The sequence below is a fragment of the Colius striatus genome, chromosome 2, assembly GCF_028858725.1.
Source record: "Colius striatus isolate bColStr4 chromosome 2, bColStr4.1.hap1, whole genome shotgun sequence".
Lineage (NCBI taxonomy): Eukaryota > Metazoa > Chordata > Aves > Coliiformes > Coliidae > Colius > Colius striatus.
Window position 1 is genome coordinate 88052103 of NC_084760.1, and position 24268 is coordinate 88076370.

At 38.7% G+C, this 24268-nt stretch overlaps 1 protein-coding gene across 9 annotated transcripts in view; it reads left to right on the forward strand.

The window, feature by feature from the left end:
* RPS6KC1 (ribosomal protein S6 kinase C1) overlaps nt 1-24268 on the forward strand; it is a 91095-nt gene that overhangs the window by 6905 nt on the left and 59922 nt on the right. For 5 of the 9 annotated variants that reach the window (XM_061991409.1, XM_061991413.1, XM_061991410.1 and 2 more), the window contains 6 exons: nt 2362-2482; nt 9225-9329; nt 9839-9954; nt 11960-12053; nt 16374-16433; nt 17573-17935. In XM_061991409.1, the coding sequence (XP_061847393.1) occupies nt 2362-2482; nt 9225-9329; nt 9839-9954; nt 11960-12053; nt 16374-16433; nt 17573-17935 (859 nt within the window). The remainder of the gene's footprint in view (nt 1-2361; nt 2483-9224; nt 9330-9838; nt 9955-11959; nt 12054-16373; nt 16434-17572; nt 17936-24268) is intronic. The other 4 variants (XM_061991414.1, XM_061991415.1, XM_061991416.1 and 1 more) reach the window with 2 other exon arrangements.

Consider the following 24268-nt stretch of genomic DNA (forward strand, 5'->3'; position numbering starts at 1 on the left):
TTAACTGCCCTTTGGGATACAAGCTTTTAATACAGCATCTCTCCCACTGTAGCCAATCACGATTCAAGATAACCTAAACTGTTGTTGCTGGGACAGGAAGAAAAAAACCTTGTAAGAGCTTTCTTCTGCAAAGGATGAAAGAAGTTAACGTGATGTGTGTGGATGAGTTAATAGATACAGAAAGGCTAGCAGACTTTCATTTTCTCACTTCTAGGAACTGATGGTGGCAATGTGGCATGTGAAGCAATTGTAGCTAGGGTAGTCTTGTGGGTTTTTTCTGTTACTCATTCAGGGAGGAGAAAGGATTGTTCATTGTGGAACAGATGAGTCTCAAGAGATCTACTGACTCTAGCCATGACAAGTGCCTTAATACAAGTCTAACATATTTTATGATATACTTGCTGGGCTTTGTTGGGCCTCGAAGTACAATGTGTCCTTTTTCCAAACCTGATTTCTAATGAGTATGTTAGAGTGGGAACTTTCTTAATTTTGCTGAGCTGCATATATACATTCCATGAGCTTGTGAAAGGGTTTAGGGTGACCTTGATGGCTTTTGCTGTGCAAGCAGCTTATGGATATTTTTTTTTTTTGACTCTTGGCTATTGGGAGATCACTTGCAACAGTAAAAAAAATGATACTTTTTTTAGTGATTTGGAATCTCATGTTCTTGTTTTCTGTCATCCTTTCATGTTGTCTTGAAGTATGGATAATACAATAACTTATTGTTTGAAGACTTCACCATCTTAAGCAATTTTATATTCTACAAGTGCTAATCACCTGCTTTCTGGATAGGGGATTATATGAAAGTACAGCATAGAAAAATCATTGTTTCTGATAAAAAACTTAATAGCTGTCCTTCTTGAGAGATTCTGATTTTTCTCCCTTATCTGTTCAACTCTACCAAATACTAGTTGTAATTGAAACTGGGAAACGTGTGCACAGTAGGTGAGGCTGAGTCAGGACTGCTTCTTTCAGTATAGCTAAGTTGGTAAGGTAGATGCAGTGTTGCCATATTAAAACTTTGCAAATCTACTGTGAATAGTCCTGTTACTTGACTGCATTGTTCTGTAGGTAGGACTTGCATCTGCTGGAACTTAGCAGACCTCCGACCTTATTGTTTGACTGTTTGGGGGTTTCTTTAAACAAAACGCCTCTAAAACTCCATCAAAACAACAATAAGAACAAAAAATCCCTCTAAAATGAAACTCTGTACTTCGTTTGAAATCTAGTTTGCTTGAAAAAACAAGTTTTTCAGTTATGATCATTCACAGAAAGCTACCTGTTATATCACTTAGAAATATTTGGAATCTTTCAAACTGTGTGTAGCTGTATTAAGCTCATTGAAACATTTGACTGATGAAAAACTGGAATCAACTGCTGAATGCACGTCAGTTTATTTTTTTCTCCCTTATTTTACTTTACTCTCTTTACGTTAGTGTTGAGGTTTACTATGTTGGTGTAGTGAGTCTGACCAAAAATAAGGCCAAGATATAAAGTGTCTATGTTAATATTTTTCATCCAAATAGCAAATATGTTAGCAGTCAAGTGTAAATTTTGTTACTCAATTCCTTCCCTGGCCTGATTTCCCTACTGGAGTCTCCTCCTTCCTTGAATAGAAAGAATAAAGAGTGGAATGGGGGAAGGATAAAACACCTGACTGGGAGATGGCTGCAACTTTCTGGAAAAGATGGGTCAGGAAAAGCTGGTGTAATGAACCAGTGCTCTCCTTGCATTCCTGACGTTGGGGATTTTGTCTAGGTACAAAAAGAGCATATTATATTTTTCATTGGGATTATTAGTAATAAACCATTTAAAATGTTGTCTCACATTTATGTCTGGTCAGCATTTTACATAAACAAATGATAAGCTGGTTTATAGTTCTGGGTGCCTGATGTACTGTCCTTAAGAATCCCTTACTTGTATTGATTTATCTTTCCTCATTTTCTTTTTTGCTGTTCTGTCTCTTCCCCATATTTGTAGTTGTGCCAAGCACAGCATGTTTTTGAGTGTTGGATTGTGCAATGCTACTAGTAGACATTTTTTCCTCTTACTGGTTCCCCATGTACCTCTGGATCTCACTATGACTGCAACAGTGTTGCTTTTGCCCTCTATTTCCTTCTTTCAGTTTTTACTCATTATTTTTTCTATACACTGTAGTCTTTTAAGCCAAAATGGGGATTTGGGACAGATAATGGTCTTTTTAAAATGTTTTCTATGGTTGACAATTCAGACTGTGTATTTTTAGTAAGTGTATTTGCTGAAAATAGTGGTCTGAGTTGCTTAAAAAAAAATGGATATGTGGTGTGATGCAATGTAGACAGTGAACCTCACTAATACTTCTCTCTTCTTTTTCTGCTTCAGATAGTTGTTTGGAAGAGATACAGTGACTTTAAGAAACTGCACAAAGATCTCTGGCAAATTCATAAAAACCTATGCAGACATACAGAACTCTTTCCACCTTTTGCCAAAGCGATAGTATTTGGTAAGCATAATTTCTTCCTGACTTAGTGAAATTCTTTAATAGTTTGATATCTATAAATACATCATATTTTGCAGCTTTATGGACCTCTCTTCCGTGTGTTTTTACTACTGAACATTTTGGTTTATTGTGCCTTACTCATAGGTGTGCTAGTATCGATACTTTATTCAGCAGAGAGAGTTATGTCCTTGCTTCTGTGTTAGCGTTACTAGCTCAAATATTTATTGATGTGTATGTTTGGTGTATTTCAAAAATACATACCCTGTTTTCAGAAGGATAACATCTGTATCAGCTTTGAGAACAACACTTGAACAATGAACAAAGATTTTTCGTCTATGAGCTGTGTGGTTTTTAGTGATGAGTTCTAGTAAAGTATGGAGTGATTGTTGCAGAAAATAATTTTATATGTTAGGAATTTGACTGTACATTACCAGTTTTGTCCAGCTAGGCTTTTGAAGTGGATTTTACATACAACAGTTTAGGTATTTTACCAAGTCAACCAGTAAGAGGATTGTGACTACATGAGAAATGGGTTGCAAAAAGTAATTAGCTCTTAAAAGCCAAATGTTACAGAATCACAGAATCATAAGGGTTGGAAGGGACCTTGAAAGATCTAGTCCAACCCTCCTGCCAGAGCAGGACCACCTAGAGTAGGTCACACAGGAACTTGTCCAGGTGGGTTTTGAATGTCTCCAGAGAAGGAGACTCCACAACTCATCTGGGCAGCCTGTTCCAGTGCTCTGTCACCCTCACAGTGAAGAAGTTTTTCCTTCTGTTTCTTTAGAACCTCTTATGTTCCAGCTTGTACCCATTGTCCCTTGTCCTATTGTCAGAATTAATTTAATCCTGTTGCATATGTTATCATGACATATGACCTACAGGTGGAATTTTAGTGAGGTGGTATTACTCCATATAGAGCTCCACCTACCACATTTTAGTGTGTTGTGTTTATAAAATAAAGTGGATTTTTTTGTTTGGTTTTTAGGACATGTTCTTTGTGTTCAGCACAAACTGTTGCTGTGTTTTTGTGTGCATGTGTATCGCACAATATCCAGTGGGTTTTTAAGAGTTTGTCGTCATTTTTTATGGGTCCAACGTGTTTCATGTTTTTTTTCTATGGACTTACCACATGCTTTGTGAGTGCCTCTGAGGCATCTCTAAGATGTTTCTGACTGTCCAGAATGGGTTTGATGGTTTTTGGTGTGCAAGTACCACATGATTTTGAGCCTTTGTCCAAGCATTTAAATGTTTATTTTTCAGGTGTGCAGCAAGTGTTTGGCATTTTTTGCATCTATCTGCCACGTACTCTTTTTTGGTTTGGTTTTGGGTAGGCGTTTTGGTTTCTAAAGTGCTTATTGGTTTACTAAATCGTGTCTGTATTCTAGTGTACTATTGTTTTTAAAGCATCCAGCAGCTGTTTTGGGGTTTTTTTTGGTATTTGACTAGTGTGGTGACTGGCATTTTTTTTCTATGGTTTTGCATGGTTTTTTTCCCCCTGTGTCATGATTTTAGTGTTTTAGCATCCATTATGCTTTTGTCATTTTTCGTGTGCTTCTGCTACATGCTGCACATGGAAAAATGTGCAAAAGCATTTTTAACATTTTTGGATGCTTTTAGTATCTAAGCTTCTGTGCTCTTTTGTGTGGCTTAACATTTTTGTAGGTGGGGAGTTCTTCTATCTGTTTTTTTTTTTTGTTGTGTGATTTTTTTTTTTTGTTTTTTTATTGTCTGGTGGTTTGATTGTGTGTTTGGATTTTTTTTTTATAGATATACTTTTTGATGTATTACAATGGAATAATAGAATGATAGGGGTTGGAAGGGATGTTTAGAGATCATCTAGTCCAACCTCCCTGCAGAAGCAGATCCACCTAGATCAGGTCACACGGGAACATGTCCAGGTGGGTCTTGAAGACCTCCAAGGAAGGAGACTCTACACTCTCCCTAGGCAGCCTGTGCCAGGGCTCTGTCACCCTCACAGTGAAATACTTTTTTTCTTATATTTAAATGGAACATTTGTGTTCCAGCTTCATCTCATTACTCTTTGTCCTATTGCTAGATACCATAGAAAAAGGGATGTTCCAACCTCCTGACACCCACCATTTAGGTATTTGTAAATATTAATGAGATTCCTGCCTCAGTTTCCTCTTCTCTAGACTAAACAGCCCCAGTTCCCACAGCCTTTCCTAATAAGGAAGATGTTCTAGTCCCCTGATCATCTTGGTATTATGATTTTTTAGCATGTTTCTTTTTGACATTTATTACTACTTTGGGATAGTCAAGCCTGTAAGCTTAGAAAGTGCCACTACTGAGGTTGCATACTCAGCCTTTTTTCCATCCCTTTGTGTGACAGCATTATAATACTGCCCAGCATTCTGCAGGTTCCTTTGCCTGGAGTGCTGGAGAAACTACATGAAACTACCCTGGAGGCAAAACCTCAGCTTGGAAAAAACCAAATTTTACTTTTCATGTCTTAGGCCTGAGTACTGCCACAGACTTGTAACTTTTGGAACTTGATGTTCATTTTTTAACATATTGTGTGTAGGCATGAGATACTTTAATGAGTATACTAACAGGAACAATTTCAAACAAGTTGAAGATCGTTTATAACCCAAGTCCAATGTGCCCCTACAGCTTTAGGGGAGCCTCTGACTTAACCCCTTGTTATATGGACCAGTTAAGTGAGAGTCAAGGAAGCTGAACTCAGATGCAGATTTCATGGGTCTTGGTGCACAGCTGGGTAAAATTGCTAGTTTAAATTTTCTTTCAAATCAGCTAAATTATCTTCAGCTTTCATGTAGTTTTATTTTTGCTTATTTATGAAGTTGAAAGTGAGGTAAGTTTCAGTGCTATGTCAGAGCTTGTGCACTTACGCTTTAATGTAGTATTAGTTTCATCCTGAGATGATTTTGTCTGATTTGCAGAGCTGAGTACTCACTGACAGATTCTTTACAAAACTAAGATTTGCAAAGCATGATTTAATTTCAGGTAGAATATACAGTAGCTATACATAGAGGAGAAAAGAGAAGGGTAAAAAGACAAGAAAGTAAGTGTGGAACAGAGTATGGGTTTCTAATATCTTAAATAATTTAAATAGCCGGGAATGCAAATGAACTGTTTTTACACTTACTCCTGTGTGCAAGAGAAAAATTGAGTGAAATTGCATCTGAAAGACATCCTTCTGTTGTATTTGATGAGCAAAAGTGATTGCAATGTACATTGCAAAAGAAGGAAATCTACAGAAGTATTCAATGTAGTGTATGTCAGTCTAGCTCTTTGAAATTAAAACTGAACCAAAACAAAAGCTACTACAATTGAATGAAGCAGAGCCACAGAAGAATAAAGGAGGTAATGTAAAAACAAATTTTAAATGACTAGTACATAGCTGAAAGGAGCAGAAATGTCTGACTCTTCAATTTAAGAATTATTTTTCTAATTAAAGCATAACATTTTACTATATATCTTTTCATCTCATTTCTCTAGAAGATAACCGCTGTGTGCTTTGATTTAGAGCATTTATCTTCAGATCTCTCCTAGTATTTTTTATACTAGAGCAAAAATGTAATTGATTTTGAGTTTTTAATGAACTTGTATTCAGTCTTGTTCTATTAGTGTTAAGCTGCAAGGTCCATCTCTGTTAATATCTTTTGTTTTCAAGCTACTTTAATGGAACATTTATCCAGTGTTGCTTCCCTGTGGTGATATTCCACTTGTTGCATCTTCTAAGCTAATTACTAATTGGCCTTGCCAGTAGTTATTGGCAACTTGTTGATTTCTTTTTTTTTGTACATGTGCACTTTTGAATAATGTGTGCACATTATTTTGTGGAGAGTACACTTCACAAAATGGGCATGGTGGTTCTGACAGTTGAATTTACTTGTAGAAATATTAAACCTGAGCAAAATCTCAAATTCAGCATTCGGAGTTTCAGGAGATGGTGTGGGGAACTGAGATGTGTTTAAATACAAAGGGATCATACTATGCTTCCATATGTCATGCAACCAAAGTCTTGCCACATCTGCAGAAATGAACTGTGTTGTATGTTTTACACCTCAACTGTTGAGAAATATACATGGACTCGCACATTAGAATTATGCTTTTACAATAGAGCTGCTTATGTCAAAGAATGAAACTTGTTATAGGTGAGAAAAAGAAACCATCTTGCTTATTCTGTACTCCACTTGAACATTTTCCACTTATCTCACAGAGAAAAAGTAGTGAACTTGAACATGGGAATCTAAAATGTTGTAATGAGACTATCTGTTAAAAGTTCACTGAACTGTTATGCAGCAATTAGGATATCTCTTTCTGGGAAGTGATTATTCTTTTACCCTAATACACATCAACATAATTTCTTCAGTATTTTCAAACTACTTTTTTTGCTCGAAACTTAAAACTTTCCTGTATGTTGACTATATTGGGTATTTTACTAAAATACTGGTAAAACTGTATTCAGAATGTCTTGTATCTAACAACTACAGAAATGTACTCTTAGTATTAAAAAATACTATCCCTCCAACAAAAAGAAACCAAAACCCCCCAAATACATGTAAACTGCTGGCAGTGAGTCAGATGATTCACACCATTGTGCTCAGACAAGGATACTTAGGAATTGGCATGCACAGTTGAAAGTCTTGTGAAAAAATAACTGAAACACAAAGACAGAACTTCTTAGGTATTTTGTTGTTCAGATCTGCTTCACAAAATGAATTGTGGATTTTCTTTATAGGAGTTTACATTTGGTTTCCATGTATGTAAGAAATTTTGAATGAATCTTTGCTGGAGGAATAGCAGAACTATGGTAATGCATTTTTATATGCTAATATTGCAGTTGATGCTTCCTAAAACCCTGGAAAGACATGATCCCTATAATGAAGTTTGCATGTGTCTGAGAGGTGTAAGGAATAGTGGAAATAATATTGTTTTAGATGCAAGAAGACTTCCTGACAAATGTTTTTAAAGAGTCAGCTAGGTATCTAAGCACCTCTGAAAGTCTGATTGAGAAGGATGATAATGAAACTGTTGAGCAATACAGGATTGCTTGAAAGTAGGAAAAAAGAAAGAGGGAGAAGGAGTTAAGCAGAGCTGACAGGGAATGAAACTGCCAGCATGATGCCAGAGTCTGTAAACATACTCATAAGTGAATTATATTCTTCCTTCCCTGGAAGTCCTCTGGTTCTGTGAGTAGTTGTCCTGATAGTGTATCATGATGCTGATGAGCTGGAAAATGTGACAGTGACTAATGTTTCAACAGCTCTGTTCAAGCGTGTATTTTATTTCTCTTTCAGCTCAGCTTGCTAGGAAAATAAGGCTTATGTAATTGTGCTGTCAGAAAGTCAAACCTTGTACTCATGTGGCCAATATCAGCTAAATTTGAGAGGGAGGATAGTTGCAAATATAATTCTATTTCTGCAAAGTCTGTGAAACACTAACCGAGTAAAGAGCATGTGCTGTGGTGCTACCAAGGGCCAGGCAGGCTCAGCTCATACCTGTGAGTTTTGTAGCTGCCTGGGAAATTGGTGAGCTCACGCTAGTCAGCCTGGCAGCGCTGGTCCTAACATGGACTATCTGGTAGAATTACTGAGAAAATGTGGATGGGGAAAATTAAGTTTTTATTGGGTTTGATGATGAAATAACATGGAGAAAGATCCTTGACAAGATTACTTTCAAGCATAAGTTACTTGTTTCTGGCCTTGTTAGGTGTTTAGTTCTTTATGATTGCTTTTCTGTTGCATTCAAACAGTGTGTGTATTATTTTGTAGATTCATTTAACTGGCCCATGCTGCTGCATTTTACTGAGGGAAAGTGTTATTTCATGATGTCTTATTTTGCATGGAATGAAACAAAAGCCCTAATGTATCCCCAGTATTTCTCTGAAGATATAGGAAGTTTGATGAGCAGCTTAATAGAGCCTGGCTTCAGTGTTGCCACTCAACGTGGTAGCATTGCCTTTGCCTTCCTTCTGCTTGCTTGTTGCTCGCTCTTTTGTACAGCTGCTAATGTTTGTACAGCACAGGGTGAACAAGTCGCAGAACCAATCCAGCTGCAAATTAGCCCAATGATATCTTTCCTTTTCTTTCATGGAGAAATAACCCCCAAAAGCTTTGTTTGTGATCTTGTGAGTATGTGTGTGTCTTTCTAGTTTTATTTTCTTTTTTCTGGTACCTCATGGGCAGGAGCTATTTACTTGAAGAATTTCTGGAAAGAATTCTGCTTTGATACTTTCTTCTGGGATTATTTTTTTTTTGCTTGTTCTGAGTATAAATGAATTTTGCTTCTGTATTCAATGTTTCTTTTGTCCTCTTCAAAGGTTAATGCCACAGAGCTGTCACAGGTGGTTCTTATTTTTCTGGTCATGCTGTTATAGCAATACTGTTTCTTGAACTTGTCTTCCCAGTCCCTTTTTTCCCCTCTGTATAGCTGTTCCAATATCTGTTCTGTTCTCCTCCAATTATTACTGTTAACCTCTGCCCTTATCCTTTTGTAAACTTGTAACTATTCCAACAACAAAGTGACATTGATATGAAAAGCTAAAATAAGTTGTATGCAATTGTGAAGAATGTGGATTTAAGGTAGCAATCCAAGGGTTTTCTCCTGAGAAGCAAATCTCTTCAGGTGAACTGTGTGATTGTTTTTTAAATATGATTTTTCTAATTGGAACATCTTAGGTGCTGGGTAGGGAAAAGGGAAGGATTGTACATTTTAGTAAATGAGCTGCTTCCCAGTTCTGCTTACCTCTTGAATCTAGGAGGAGATGAGACCCTGTCTGCATGGAGCTACTTCAGAGGAAAGCTTCAGTGCCTGGTTAACAGGGCTTCACCATCTCCCCTACACTTCATCTCCTCCATAAATGGTACCTTGGAACTGATGATCTGTTTGGGGGCTTTTAGCATTACTTCATTTACTGTCTGCTCATATTGTGCGTTGTTCTTGAGAATATGTGAAGATTGCTCAGCTCCTTACAGGATTTGGGCTGTAATCGAGGCTGACACTGACTGGCATATTGTCAAATTGTGCACGTATCATTTATTGTTAGATAACACTGGACATCCGTTAGTGTCTCTTGGCTAATCAAGAGTGTTGCCTCACATATTCTTATGATGAGAAGGCGAAGGATTCTTGTCGTAGCTGCCAGCTTTCATCATCCAAGTGGACTGCGGAAGATGAGACTCTAGGGACAATTGAGAGTAGGAAGTTTGAAGATTTGCTATGTTCTCCTCAAGCATTGGAATGACTTTCGTAGACTCAGGGCATTGTCTCCAGAAGGTTGCTTTTGTCTTGGCTTTTTTTTTCATGGTAGCTATTACTGCAAAATAAATGTGTAGTTATTTCTAAAACTGTCAATCTGTGTGTCTGTTCCAGGACGATTTGATGAAACTGTGATTGAAGAAAGAAGGCAATGTGCTGAAGATCTGTTGCAGTTTTCTGCCAATATCCCTGCTCTCTATAACAGCAAACAGCTTGAAGAGTTTTTTAAGGTTTGTTAGTATTTACAGAAGTATTTATCTTCTTACTGATAAGAATAAAGTATAGTGCTGATTCTGCTTTACTTTATAAACTGCAGGGTGACGGTGAGCTGATTTTACATGGTTTGTGAAGTGACTGGGAGCTTTCTGTTCACTCTAGGAATGTGGCTTTAAAAAAACCAAACAAACCATGCCACACCTCTAAAATGTGGAAAGTTTTACAGGAACTTAAGATGAAAGGATGTGGAAGTTTGCTTACTGAATGATGAGCAAAATCCTCAATGTTAAATCCAATTCTTCAGTGGGGAAGTAGTAAAAATATTCTCACGATTTCTGAATTTTATGTAGTTTTTTATAATTTCAAACCAAAGGAAGGAAGGACTGTCTAGACTCTTTTCTTATGGCCTGTTAGGGATTCAGATCCCTGGCAACAAATTTGACGTGTAACTAGTCAAAGGTGCTGCATGTACAGTGTTGTGAGAAACACTCTCTAAAACAAATTTTAGGACAATACGTTGATCTGGACTTGCTTTTTATTATGTCTGAATCAGTTTGGTTTTCAACAGTTCCTTCAAACCTCTATTTTCAATAACTTTGTCCGACATTCTGCAAACAAATAAGCATAAATTTATGTGTAAACGTGATAGTAACACCCCAGAATTAAGGAAATATTCATCTGACTGAGATAAGACTTAAGTGTATTAATGTGTTAAGTGTATTTAAATGAGACATCTTTAAAAATCCTCACTCTCTTCATGTTGCAGTTATTGCAGAGTTCTTTAAAATACCTAATTTTCTTAAAGCTTTGATGGCAACAACGAGTGGGAGATGGAGAATATTTTACTTTTCAGTTGATTTGCATTTGTATTTTTCCAGTTCTTTGGAAATACTTCTGTGGCTTTGGATATTTGTTCAGAGCACTCTTCCCTGCTTTACTCAACAAAAGTATTGGTTTTAGCCTTCTAATTGATCTTTCTTTGCAAGGGAATGAATAAAACTAGAAAGACATTAGTTTTTATAGGGTCAAGTACATCTACAAGGGAAGTTATGCAAGTGTAGCAATTTAGGCTCATTTGTTAGCTGATGTGTCATGTTTTCCTGTAAGAAAGCCTTAGATTTTGGTCAATCAGCAGCTCAGCTTGTGTCCTTCAACTTTGCTCATGGGTGATCCTGTTCTCACTGAGATTTTTGTGCCAATAACTGTGGGGAGATAGACTTGAAAAATGAAATCTTAAAAGCAACTGAAGGAAGTGCTCTGTGCAATGTCTGTAATACAGACTCCAGAAAACAATGAGCTGGCTAGTGTGAAAATGCACTGAGTTTGTTCAAGACAGATTAGCAATGCCCATTTGTAACACTGCTTTGGAAATGGTGCAGTTTCTGTTAAAGTTGCATGAGAAATGTGCACCTGACGTGCGAAGCAGAAGTTTTGAAAAAAAACCCCCTCAAACCTGTAGGGGTTTTCCAGTGCAATTAATTGTTCCTGTTGTTACTTCACTTATCTTTGACTCCTTGAAGGCTTAGGAGGGAACAGTGTCTTCCCTATGTGCTGGCATCGCCTTGTCTTCCCTGTTTGTCAAGTCTCAACTGCAACTGAACTCAAGATAGTGGGTCATGGGTGGGATGTTAGTCTGATGGACAAATACTCCCATGTGAGGGACCTGTCTGAGCTTGGGAACAGTACTGAAGGGGACAGACTGTATGTACCAGAAGAGAGCAGGAGTATTGCTATTCTTGCCCGATTCGCTGGCACACCTGCTGTAGCCTGTACAGCCTGGGACTACGAAGCAGCAGAAGGCTCACTGTTTAGATACCTAAGCAGTCTCTGTCAACCAAACAGACTAACCAAAAGCCCTTGCTTGATTTTGCAGGCTTATGTAGTTTAATTAAATGCTTTAACTCTGAAGTAATGGAGCATTCACTGGTTAGGAAATTTAATTTTGACTGTCACTTTTATATAGTGAGACCTTCCATGAAGCATAGCAACCAAGTAATTCCTTTCTCTCTTTCTTTTCAGGGTGGAGAGGTGCATGATGGATCTGAACTGATTGGTCCTGCTGAGCCTCTGTCTGACTCTCTGACTGACAACCTGTCTGACTGCAGCTCTGAAGGTTCGCTTTTTTTCTCATATAACCTTATAGCATGATCTCTTCTAAAGCAAGACGTAAATGACAAGTTCCATATTTGCGGGAGCGTTGGCATCCAATTTCTGTTTGCTTGTTATGACAGAAATGCCGGAGCTGGGATTAGCAAAAGATAAGTTGGGCTCAACAGAGCTCTGTCTGCACTACTAGAAGTTTGCTTCTATCAGGAAGTTTTATGTGAGTTTATGTAGTAATTTCTGAAGTCCTAGTGTCCTCTTGCTCAAAAAGAGCTGCTTTTGGTGCTAACTGAACTGAACCCTCTGGTTTAAATCTGCATAATTCTGCCTGCTATAAAATACTGGACAAACAGTGTGGTAGTGTTCAGTACTAATCATGGCCCAAATCTCGAGCTGTAAAAATCTACTCTGTGTTCAGCTGAAAACTGGAAATTCTTTCTTTAACTTGCTAATGCTTCCTGGTGGTGCCGTGCCGATGGAGGATGTGAACCTTTTCATAGAATCATGGAATCATTCCGGTTGGAAAACACCTTTAAAATCATCAAGTCCAACCACTAAACTCACACTGCCAAGCCCATTGCTAAACTAAACCATGTCCCTTAGCATCTCATCTGTGCAACTTCTAAGTAACTCCAGGGATGGTGACTCCACCACCTCCCTGGGCAGCCCATTCCAATGCTTAATAACCCTCTCAGTTATAAAGTTCTTTCTAATGTCCAATCTAAACCTCCCCTGGCACAACGTGAGCCCATTTCCTCTTGTCCTGTCATTCATTACTGGAGAGAAGAGACGGACCCCCACCTCCCTACAGCCCACTTTCAGGCAGTTGTAGAGAGTAATCATGTCTTCTCTTGGTCTCCTCTTCTCCAGACTAAACAACCCCAGGTCCCTCAGCTGCTCCTCATAGACTTGTTCTCCAGACCCTCCATCAGCTTTGTTGCCTGTCTCCTATGATTGAATTTCTTTAGCACTGTGTAGAGATGTATGTGCTGGTTTCGATACCGCATGTAGAGTAGTTTTAGTGGCACTTCACATGCACTAAGTAATAGTTTAGCTGTAAGGTTGGGTCAATTAGCCCAAATAAATACTGTGCTAGGGTTTTTTGCCTGCCTCTGGAAGCTGACCTAATGTAGGTATCTCTGTGTATAAATCATCTGCCAAGTGCTATGCAGTGTTTTAGGTGTTTATGTATTTCTGAGTTATAGTTGGATCCTTGTGACTTCTAAGACATTATTTTCCAACCCTACAGATTTTCCTTTGGAACTGTTTTACATTCATGTATAAATACACATTGTTATACAAAGACTTGTTAAGCTTATTTGGGAGTTGTGGGTTTTTTCCCCCCTAGCTATTTAATTTCCCATGTTTTTCTGGTATAGAACCTGCTTTGGTAAAACTGCTTGAATAACAAGAACTCTTTCTGTTTTCTAATAGTGATTGATTTGTTTATTTTCTGCTTGAGGTTTTATGACTTGCCACTGGGATATCTCTATGTCAATAACTTTGTGCTTAGTTGTATCATGGGCAGTGCATTTTATTTTGTAGTATCTTCCATGATGGTAATGAATTAATGCTCCTACCATTATTCTTTTTGTGAAGGGAAAGGTATAGAGCTGTTTAATTACAGAGGGTAGTTATTGTAAATACTGGTGACTAGTTTTAAAGGGGCACTCTTACTGTGAAATTTAACATTCCAGATTCTGCTCACTTTACACTGTGCATTCTAAAAAAACCAAAGTGCTTCTAAAAATGCTTAATGTGAATGTTTCTATTCTTCATTCACAAAGACCTCATTTTTAGAAGAAGAAAACCACTTCCTTTATGTGAGATAAAATACTGAAAAGAAAAAAATGCTGTGAAGTAGAAAAGTTCTTTGATGCCCTTCTTCTGAATTGGCTGGAGTGCTTTTAGAGGATACTTGCAACTATGAGCACAGGGTTTCCAGATGTAGAATGTGACTTTTGTGGACTTATATTTTCTAAAAAGCTGTGTGTCTTCAAGCTCATATCTTTTTGCATTTGAAACCATATTTTGGAGGGAATGGCAAGACTAGGGACATCTGTCTTTAAGGCCTCTAGATGGCAGTGGCAATGCTCAGCTCAGAGTGCCTCCTCAGGGCATCCTGCCTGCATCTGTCCCTTTCCCAGTCTGATTATGGTAGGTAAGTGTGACTAGTTTTCTGTGTTAGTTATTGTGAGCATTCAAGGTTCTCCACGTGGGCGCTGCTCCTTAAAGCTGTTGTACTGGGAAGTATCAAACCCCTTCCTTAGCGGTGCTGGTGTTTGCTTATGAGAGTGGGTTGTTTTCTCACTTCTATCTGTTCTTTTCAAAGTTTGCTTTGCAGAAGTTGTGCACATCAGTGGTAGAAGATGTAAATTGATGGTAGTAGAAATGCTTTTGTACCAAAATAAGCAATAAGTATCTTGCTTGTCAGAGCAGTTTGGCAGCTGATGCTTTCACAGGAGTCTGTTTTTCAAGAGGCCAATTTTTGGAAACTGTTTACTCCTCATATACCAGTGGAATTGCACAGGGAAGAGAGAAGTACAGGAATTTATGTTCAATTTTCAGCATCATTATACTCATACTCGTGACAAACAGTTGCTCTGTCTTCATCTCTGGGTACATGGGATTATGTCCAAAATATACAACTTCCTCTCCAAAAGTCTTTCTATACCAATCACCACATTTGGTAGAAAGGTTCACCATGAAGCTCATCTTTTCCCCCCCCCCCCCCCCCCCCTTTCTTGCCCCCCTGCTGCCTTCTCTTTTACCACTTTCACATTACTTCCCAGAGATAGGTATATGTGGTTCAGACTCTTCCTATGCTTTGGGTTGACTGGAAGCCCCATGACTGATTGTGTTGTGCCAGATCTAGTCTCTAAACCTGACCTTAAGCAAAGATTATTAGCTCAGGCTCTGTGCCATGCTAGCTGTGTTCATATAGCTTCTAGTCAAATTGACTGCAAGAGAACAGCAAATGTGGTTTTATTTGGACTGTGGGGAGGGGAACTTGGGTCTATCTGAAATCTGTGGTGTGGATGTGATCTAATTTATCTAAGGTGTCCAGCACACCCTTCCCATACATCTCCAGCTTTTTCTTTACTTCTCTCTGACTGCACCCTTTGTCCATCAGTCAGCTTTGGTTCCACCTATACGTGCCCTAGCTAGAAATTTCTCTTCACTGAACAATGTAACTGGACTCCTTCAAATATTATTTCCTAAGTTCTTAGTTCTCTGAATTGGGCGGGGGAATGGCCCTTTACTAAGATGCCAATTAATGAATCTTCTGTCCTGTTCTATTGTGAGGTTGTCTTTATTGCAGGACTTGGAGCTACACAGGCAGGTTACTTTGCTGCATGTCCTTCCCCAGAAAAGATGATGAGTGTTGTCTTCTGTATGCCCTGTCCTCCTCTCAAGTAATCTTGAGTGACTAAGTATCACTATCCCCTGATTTTCAGATGGGGAGTAGCTGGTAATCTGTTCTCCTTTGTGTCGTCTTCTTCTCACGCAGAACAAAGAAACTGCTTGCTTTTAGAAAAGCAATGTTTCTATAACGGTACCTTACTCCTCTTCCATAAATTGCAAAGTCAAAAAGAAGGTTTGAATTAGTTGTTTTTGAGTCAGCTCCTTGCTAGTGCAACATACTTGGAGATAAGTCAAAACACTTAACGTAATAATGTGGATAAACTCTTGACTCTGTTGATAATACATAAGAAAACAAGACAGGGGGTTTTAGCTCAGAATTTACTTTCTCTGTGTGTACAAACAGCTAAATGTCTTGACCTTGTTGCCTCTTTTATTGCCTCAGGGTGTGCATGTGCCAAGGTGATAAAACAAACTGCTACTTGATATCCAGGTGGCATTGCCAAATTTGTGGCTAACTCCATATGTCACATGCAGGGTACTATTCTGGTATGACATTTTTGAGACTGAAAACTAGCTTTTTAAAAAAATTATTCCTAGTGTGGAGGTCCCAGCTTTGAAGGCTCTCAATAGCGCATCGAGTAGGGAGAGATAAGGATGAAAGTGCTGATGCTATTGAAATTAGGTGAGTCGGAGTGCTGAGGCTTGTGTTAGCCTCCTCTAAGCAATCACCTGTGTTTTGTTTTTCAACCTTGGAGGCAATGAGAAATGACAAATCTAATACCACTGTCACAATTTTAACAGTTTGTTATCAAATGGATATCTGATAGTGAATCAAAGAGCAGTTTAATACTATATACTTTTACCTGTAGCAGGGTCATGCCTTTTCAGTATGATGACAAGTGAACATCTCATCTGTTGTACAAAAGGACGTAAGAAATATATTTTTCATTCTTGTTCTTTTCAGTTCGAAAGGATTTAAGTGGGCTTGATGATGTGACACTCAGGAGCCAATCGGAGTGTGGAGGTGAGATCCAGAAGTTGTGTCTATTACATTTGTGGAATTTAAATTATTAAGAAGTCAGAATTATGAGTGAATGCTTTTTTTATGAATGCTGTTTATTTCAGAATGAGATAGTGTATGCATAAAATATCTTTGTTGCCATTTACTTCCAAATAACCCTGCTAAGTTGCTGTGATTTAGTTACTGGAGGTCAACTTTTAGTTTATGATAAATGTAAAATAAAATGTTATCTCAAATTTTAGTAAAAGACGTGTGAGCTAATTTGTTTTACCATGTGTTATCAATGAAAGAAGACTACATGGTAGGTGTGAGTTAGTGCTGCATGATGCATAAACTGACAATAACTCTGTCTTAGTTCAAACTCCTAATTTACTGTTTTTGGTATACTTCATCTTACTGGATCAAAACCATATGGTGAGATTTCTTGCAAGAGTGATTTGGCTCCTGCTGGTGGATTTTCTAATAGCACTTACACAGAAAGGGTTATCATAGAATCATAGAATGGTAGGGGTTGGAAAGGACCTTTGGAGATCATGTAGTCCAACCCCCCTGCAGAAACGGGTCCACTTAGATCAGGTCGCACAGGAACATGTCCAGACGGGTCTTGAAGACCTCCAAGGAAGGAGACTATACACCCTCCCAGGGCAGCCTGTGCCAGGGCTCCCCCACTCTCACAGTAAAATAGTTTTTTCTTACGTTTAAATGGAACTTTTTGTGTTCCAGATTCATCCCATTACCCCTTGTCCTGTTGCTAGATATCATAGAAAAAAGGGATGCCCCAACCTCCTGACAATCCACCATTTAGGTATTTGTTAGTTTTGTAATTTCCTGGAACCCAAGGGTGAGTAGACTTTGAAAGTCTGAGTTGGACGTTTAATGTTGGTCTCTTTGTTCTCGTTATTAAAACGAAGACCTCTTGCTCTGTGGAGTTTGTAGCTAATTTTAAAAATGATATTTCTATAGGTAATAAAAAATATTTTTAAAGACAGCTTTACAAGCAGGAAATTTCTGTGCATGAGGTCTCAGGAAGCTGTGTAACTGAGAAGAAAGCTGAAATCTTTGGATGGGATGAAGAATTTTGAAGGGTCCTAGGGTGTGTGAGAAATATAGAGTAACAAATATTTTTCTCACTGTGCTTTCAGGCTTCTCAAGTGACAGTGACCTGATCTCTCTAACAGTCGATATAGACTCTCTTACTGAGCTAGATGATGGAATGGCATCCAACCAAAGTTCTCCCAGTAGAGCTGTTGGGCTTTGCCTTACTTCTGAACCCCTAGTACAAAGCACACTGGCACCTGAGCAGGAGTGGAGCAAACCTGAAGGAGAGAGGGAAAGCCATAGTTTGTTTACTGGAAGCTTAAAACCCAAGCCTGGCAAACAAGATTACTTGGAGAAAGCAGGGGAGTTGATAAAACTGGCCTTGAAGAAGGAAGAGGAAGAAGACTACGAAACTGCCCTCAGCTTTTATAGAAAGGGCGTTGATCTGCTTCTGGAAGGTGTTCAAGGTACGGATCTTCCCATGATGTTTGCCTTACCTTTGATTATGTGTATTTGCTTATGGCGTTTCCTTAGTTAACATCAGCTCACTGCGTTGCAGAGAGGTGTGATGAAAAGCAGCATGACGTATGCCTGGCTTTCATGTGCTTAATAGCTGCTGGGCATATGAGAGGGAGAAATCTTCCTCTCTAAGACTGAGTGATAATTTAGGGTCTCATCTTCAAGTGCCAAATATCTCCTCTTTTAAAATTGCAGCCCAACCTTTGACTTGCAGGTAAGTAGCAAAGTGCTCCACTTTTGCCTCTTTCTTTTTTTATTGCCGAGGCATTAATTAATATGTGGCACTTGCAGCACCATTGAAACATTATTTAATTTACATGGTTAAGTGAGGATTAATTATCCCCATTTTACGCATGGGGAGAGGCAGACTCAGGTTAACTTCCCAATCACAACAGGATTAGAACTATTCTTGGCTCACAGGCTCTTGTTTCTTCCACTAAACTGTTCTTTTTCTAGTGAAGGGGTTCATATAAACTTACATGCCTGCACTACTAGAGGAGAACAGGATTATTTATTTTTTCCAAAAGACTTTGGTGTGTTGATATCTGTCTGCAAAAGCTGTTGTTAACTGACCAGAGGCAACTACATGCAAGTTTCCTTGCACCTTGTCAGTTGGGGAACAGTTTTTTTTTTTCCCCTTCCATCTCTAGCTCTTGAGAATCTAGAGGGATAACCTCATATATTTGCATTTTGTCCAACAATGGCTTAGAACTACAAAGCACAGGAAAAGATTTGTTCTCTCCTGGAGTGAATTCAGGGTTTGTGAATTGTGCTTCTGTCCCACAAAGATCAAATGAGTAAGATTAGAATTATGGCTTTGTTTGACAGTGTACAGCACAGATGCATTATGCTGCTCCAGATCTGAACTTAAATGCTAATGTACCAAAGCACACACAGGCAGAAGCCTTTGCTCCATCTCAGTATGATGCACAGCAGTGGTCCAGACCCTCTGAGCAGTTCTAGGAATGGAAGTTACCTGCTGAGCTGCTTTAACAGTGAAAAGTAATGGTTAGGTTGCTAGGGAAATCTAGAGGTGTGGGCCAAGATATGTGCATAGCCTTTGCTTAAAGCATCTTAACGCTTTTTGGCAAAAGTAATTCCACCTTTTTCTTTCCAAGTCCCAGTGATGTCAGTAGGGTTGCTGCTTTGCTCCTTGTTGTGGCTTTTCAAAAGTGTCCTATCTTTACTTGGCCACGTTGTCAAAATGCTTTTCATTCTTGATATTGAATGTGCTGGCAATCCTTCTGTTGGAGAACGCAATTCTTAATTTTTTTTCTGCCATACTTCTTCATAGGTCCTGTGTGTCATTCATTTATGGTCTTCTGAAGAATATCCTGTTTTGTCATAACCACTTTTGTTGTCTTGCTGTGATGCAAGGCTACCATGATGCAGTTTTAAACTAACAACTGAAATTTCGGCTTCAGAAAGCTTTCTTTAATAAAGTTTCAAAAGTAAGACTGTTGAGTATCAGTTGAGCTGTGGTAACTATGCATATGTGCTTGAGTTGTGACAGTGGTTAAACACGTTGCCTTTGAATCCCTGGTAATCCTTATGGTAATGTGTTTACTTGGAAGTTGTGAAAGGCTTCTCTTGCACCTGTTGTAGGTGACTTGCTCAACTGGTGCAACTATAACTTATTAACTAGAGTGCATTGAGCTTTTTATGAGATTTTTATTTATATTTTCTAAGATTTCCTCCAAGGACTTCTTTGCTATTGAGTAGGTACTCATCCAGCTACTTCAGATCGCTGCTCATCCTTTTCACTCAACCACTGTTACCTGTGCTTTTCAGGCTAGGAGGAAATTTGAGGAGTCTTAGAAAAGTGTGATATTCTGCCTTGTTTCCTTGATGCCACTCAGATAATATAGTGTAGTATTATAATATACTACATTATACTACTATTTAATTTATTTTTATTTATTTTATTATAATACTAATTTATTAATACTACATTATAATATAGTATTAATAAATTTATAGTGGTGGTACCTGTGCATGTGTGCAGGTGTTTCTGATGGTTGAAGAGTATTGTAGCCAGCACCTACAGCTTGTTCTGTGCAATCTCTGACGCTGCATCTGTATAGAACATGAGAGGGAATAACAGGAATAAGTTGCTTTTAAACTGGCATCTCATCCCTTGGGAACATAAATGTACACAGGCTAGGTCCTAGCAGTCAGCTCTTCTTTCTCCTTTCTCTGTATTGCCTTGCACTGCTGTGAAGGTAAAAAACAAATGAATGTTAATCCTCTGTTGGATGGCACTTAACACTAGATTTGGGTAGCTGCAGCTCATTTTGTGTCCCATTCTCTTTGGAGCTTCTGCAAGCTGTCAGGGAGACACTGATGCTATCTTTATAGTGAATGGGCTGATTAAAATGCTTTCCTAAAAATATGTGTCTTCTTGGGATTCATGAGTACAGTAAAAATGCCCCAAAACCCCAACAAAAACCCATGAATAACTATAGGTGTCACAATTTTTAACCTAGCTACTTTGTGAAGGTGGAATGTTTAGCATTGGTATGTGAATGTTCACTGTTATGTCACAATAAAAAAAACCCCAACCCATAACCTAATCACTTTAGCTATTTAAACACCCCTTGTTATGTGTTTCACATGTATAATATTATGCTCCTTTCAAAGATAAGGATAGTGCAATTATTACAAAATGCCTCTGGTCTTCTGCCATTGATTATTTTCAGCCTGTTTTGTCTAAATAAGCCTTTGTAATATCTGAAAGTGGAACACAGTGTTCATATATACTTAGACACAAATAAAGCGGCATTGCTTTTCAATGTACAGCTACCACAGTGTGTGACCTCTAGAATGGAAAGTGGCTGTTCTGCATAAAATGGTAATACATATTTTTTGCCACGTGGTGGCACCAAGAAAATAGAAATTGACAAGTAAAAATTGAAACTGAGGAAATGTGACCAGTGTACCAGGAAGAAAAAAGAAACATCATAGGTCCTCTGTGTTTCAAACTTCCCTCAGAAATGTAACACCTGGAAGTTGATTAGATGTATCTGAAAGATGTGTCTCTGTTGCCTGCTGTTCTTTTAGTCTTGGTACAAGGTCTACATCTTCAGCTTGCCTTACCAAAATTGTGTATAAGTAAGTTTATTACTGCAAGTTTATAGACTTGTGTTGTTTAGTTTGAAGTAGCCGGTGTCCATCAAGGCAGTCAGAGCACCCTTGTGTCTTTTACATTTCTGATGACTTCCCTGCTTTCTGTGCTGGTGGAACTAATGTGAGACAAGACACCTTGTTGCGTATGGTTACACCAAAGAAATGTCCACTTTGTTTTCAGCTGACGTGAACGCCCTCAGAAGTATAGTAGTGATAATTATACTGTGCAAGGGACATATGAATTTTCCTCTGTTACTCTCTTGCAGAGTTTTAGTACTAAAACTTTTAATGTCCTGTTCAAAGCCCTGCCGAAAGACAAATCTCACTTGGGCAATGAATGCCATTTGCACTCTGAGAGACTGACATGTACCTTGGGCTCTGGGCATCTGTTCTTTATACATCTTGGGGCTTTTTCTGCTTATTACATACATTTAATGTTAAACATGTTTGTCCACTGGAAGGAGAATGAGTTCTTGGACTGCAGAGCCCTTGGACTGCCACTGAACTACCTCTTGTTCCTCCTTGTTTCATTTATACTAGAGCTCCCTTGAGTACAATGAGAGGGAATAACTGCCATCATTTCCTTTTTCCTCTGGGTACAAACTGAGTCTGCTGCCCTCCTTGTGTTTTCTGGGCATTGCTATACGCAAGATTTTGGAGCTTTTGGAGGGCAGGTCTGTAAGGGTTGCATAAGATGGTTAAATAATTTTCCAGGAGTTGAAACCTTCTGGAATTTGAATCTTCTGCTTTTTAAAGCATACTAAGTATACTAACTGATAGAAACTTTGATTTACAATTATAGTCGTTCCTTTGTTTTGTTAGCATGGTAGAGTACTTTGAGGTCAATGCGTTGCTTCAGGCCTAGTGATGGAAAAAAATGTGCTAATCAATAGCAAGCCACCAACTTCTAGGCTGGAAGTCAACTGTGCTTTATGTGAAGTAGTGGTTTCCCTGGGCTTTGGTGTAGGGCATAATTTATGTTAGGGAAAAATAGATCAGGCGATGGAAATTACAGAGTTTTTTGTAATAAAAGTAGTCCTGTTTGTACAAACTGTTCCTCTCTTTCCAATTCCAACCATTCTCAAGTTATATCCGTTATGAGTCTGGGCTGTGTGATAAACACAGAGTTAACACTGTTTCTTGTTGCTGGGTTTCAGTAACTTCAGGCCTGTGATGAAGCAAGAATGCTTCACAATATGGTCAGTCTAATTCATGTAGAAAAGTACAGGATCTGTTCCTTGTGATTTAGAAAGCAACTATGTGTGTTTGCTGGTCTGTTACATATGATTCTGCATGTTATACATTAACATCTGAAAGGAGATGGTGCATTTACTCTGTCAGAGATTTCAGGTGTTTATTTTCACACCAGCAACTGTGGCTGGGCCCAATGAATATTTATTTGGTTTAGGGTCTGGTTTGGCTAGGCAGCATGGACCTTGTTGTATGAGGTTTGTATGAGCCATAAGCTACTTTTCGGGTATCTGTGTTTCAGACTCAGTATTTACAACTTCTAGGTAAGTTGCTGGTGCCTTTGAAAGTGGCCTGCAAATGTCAGTTTTGCACTGTTCAGTGCTATTTTAATGTTTATCCAGTAAACAGAGCTGGAACAAAAATTACACAAATTACTGGAACCTTGCTAAAATGAGTTTGACTTTTAACCTAGAAATGCGTACACAATGAAATGCTAGGAAGACTTTGGACAACTAGATGGTATTTTTGGATCTACTGAAAACAAACCAAGTTGTGTCTAATTACGGAGATTATGATGGCTATGATTTGAACTTGTGATGGAGCCAGGGACACAAACTGGAGCATGTTTGATAGAATGCCAGGAAGACAGTATTTTATGAAAAAGGGAATGGTTATGACTTCCATGAGTGTGTTTCTGGCTTCCACACTGAAAAGCACCTTTGCTTGTTTGTTGAATGGCATTTATGAAGACTTCTACAGTACAGTAGCTATTTTATGTTTCTTTTGCTTGTTAAGTCCCCTGAGTACTGTTTCTCATAGAGAGTAACAGTTTGTGAGCTACCCAGCAGCTATGACTGATTGGAACAATGTCTTTGAGGAAACAACAGACCTGTTTTCTGGGATGGTATGTTGGGGTGTGAGCTGATACCTGCAGGGAAATGCTTAAAGTTGTGCTGGGCTCCACAGGGAAAGGTTAATCACAGGATGACTGAGGGAACTGTAATTCTCCCCAACCTGATCTTAGTCCTCTGCTCTGATGGTGTATCATCACTCACCTTATTAGCTGTTACGCTATTACTTACTACATTAGCTATTAAAATGTAGCTATAAAATGTAGCTTTACACTTCCACTGAGGCTGGAGCTAGTCAGGACAAAAATCTCCTGCCCTGAGTCCTTCCAAAGGAGGTGAAACCTGTCTCTGTTTCCTGCATTAGACTATGAGGATGCTGTGGGACTATTTGGGTTGGGCTTTCTAAGCAACCATACAAAATACCCTCTCTCTCCTAGTGCTTCATACAACCTTGAAGTCACAGAATCACAGAATGGTAGGGTTGGAAGGGACCTTTAGAGATCATCTGGTCCAACTCCCCTGCTAAAGCAGTTCCACCTAGGTCAGATTGCACAGGAACTTGTCCAGGCAGATTTTGAAAACTGCTGCTCTTTCAGAAGGTTAGGTGTTTGTGAGAAGTTTTGTCTAAGCTGACAAGCGGATACATCAAGACAGGATGTTGAAAATACCATGGATTGCTTAAATAAAAGTCATCTAATCTCACTGTGCTGCCAGTGGTGCTGAAACCTGTGCTAATATGGGCTATGAGCTGTTCATAACTTAAACATGTTGGTCTGCAATGGGATTGGAGGGCATACAGAGCTTCAGAGCAGATTAGTGCTATAGGATCCATCACTGTGCAGGAGATGCTAGATGGATCATCCTGAGCGATGTCATTCCATATGTGAAAGTACAGGGTTAAACACTTCATTGTGGCAAAGCAGTAAAATACACCATCTGCCAGTAGAGAATGGTGAGGTTAGTTAATGTATAAATACAGGCAGATTCAGCGATATAAAGGAATATTCAAGGCAAAGTTCCACTTAAAACTGCAAGACTTCTTTGCACCAAGAGGGTGATAAAGGTCTGGCGTTTAGTACCTGCTGCACAGTGCAAAGCCTTACAATGCACATG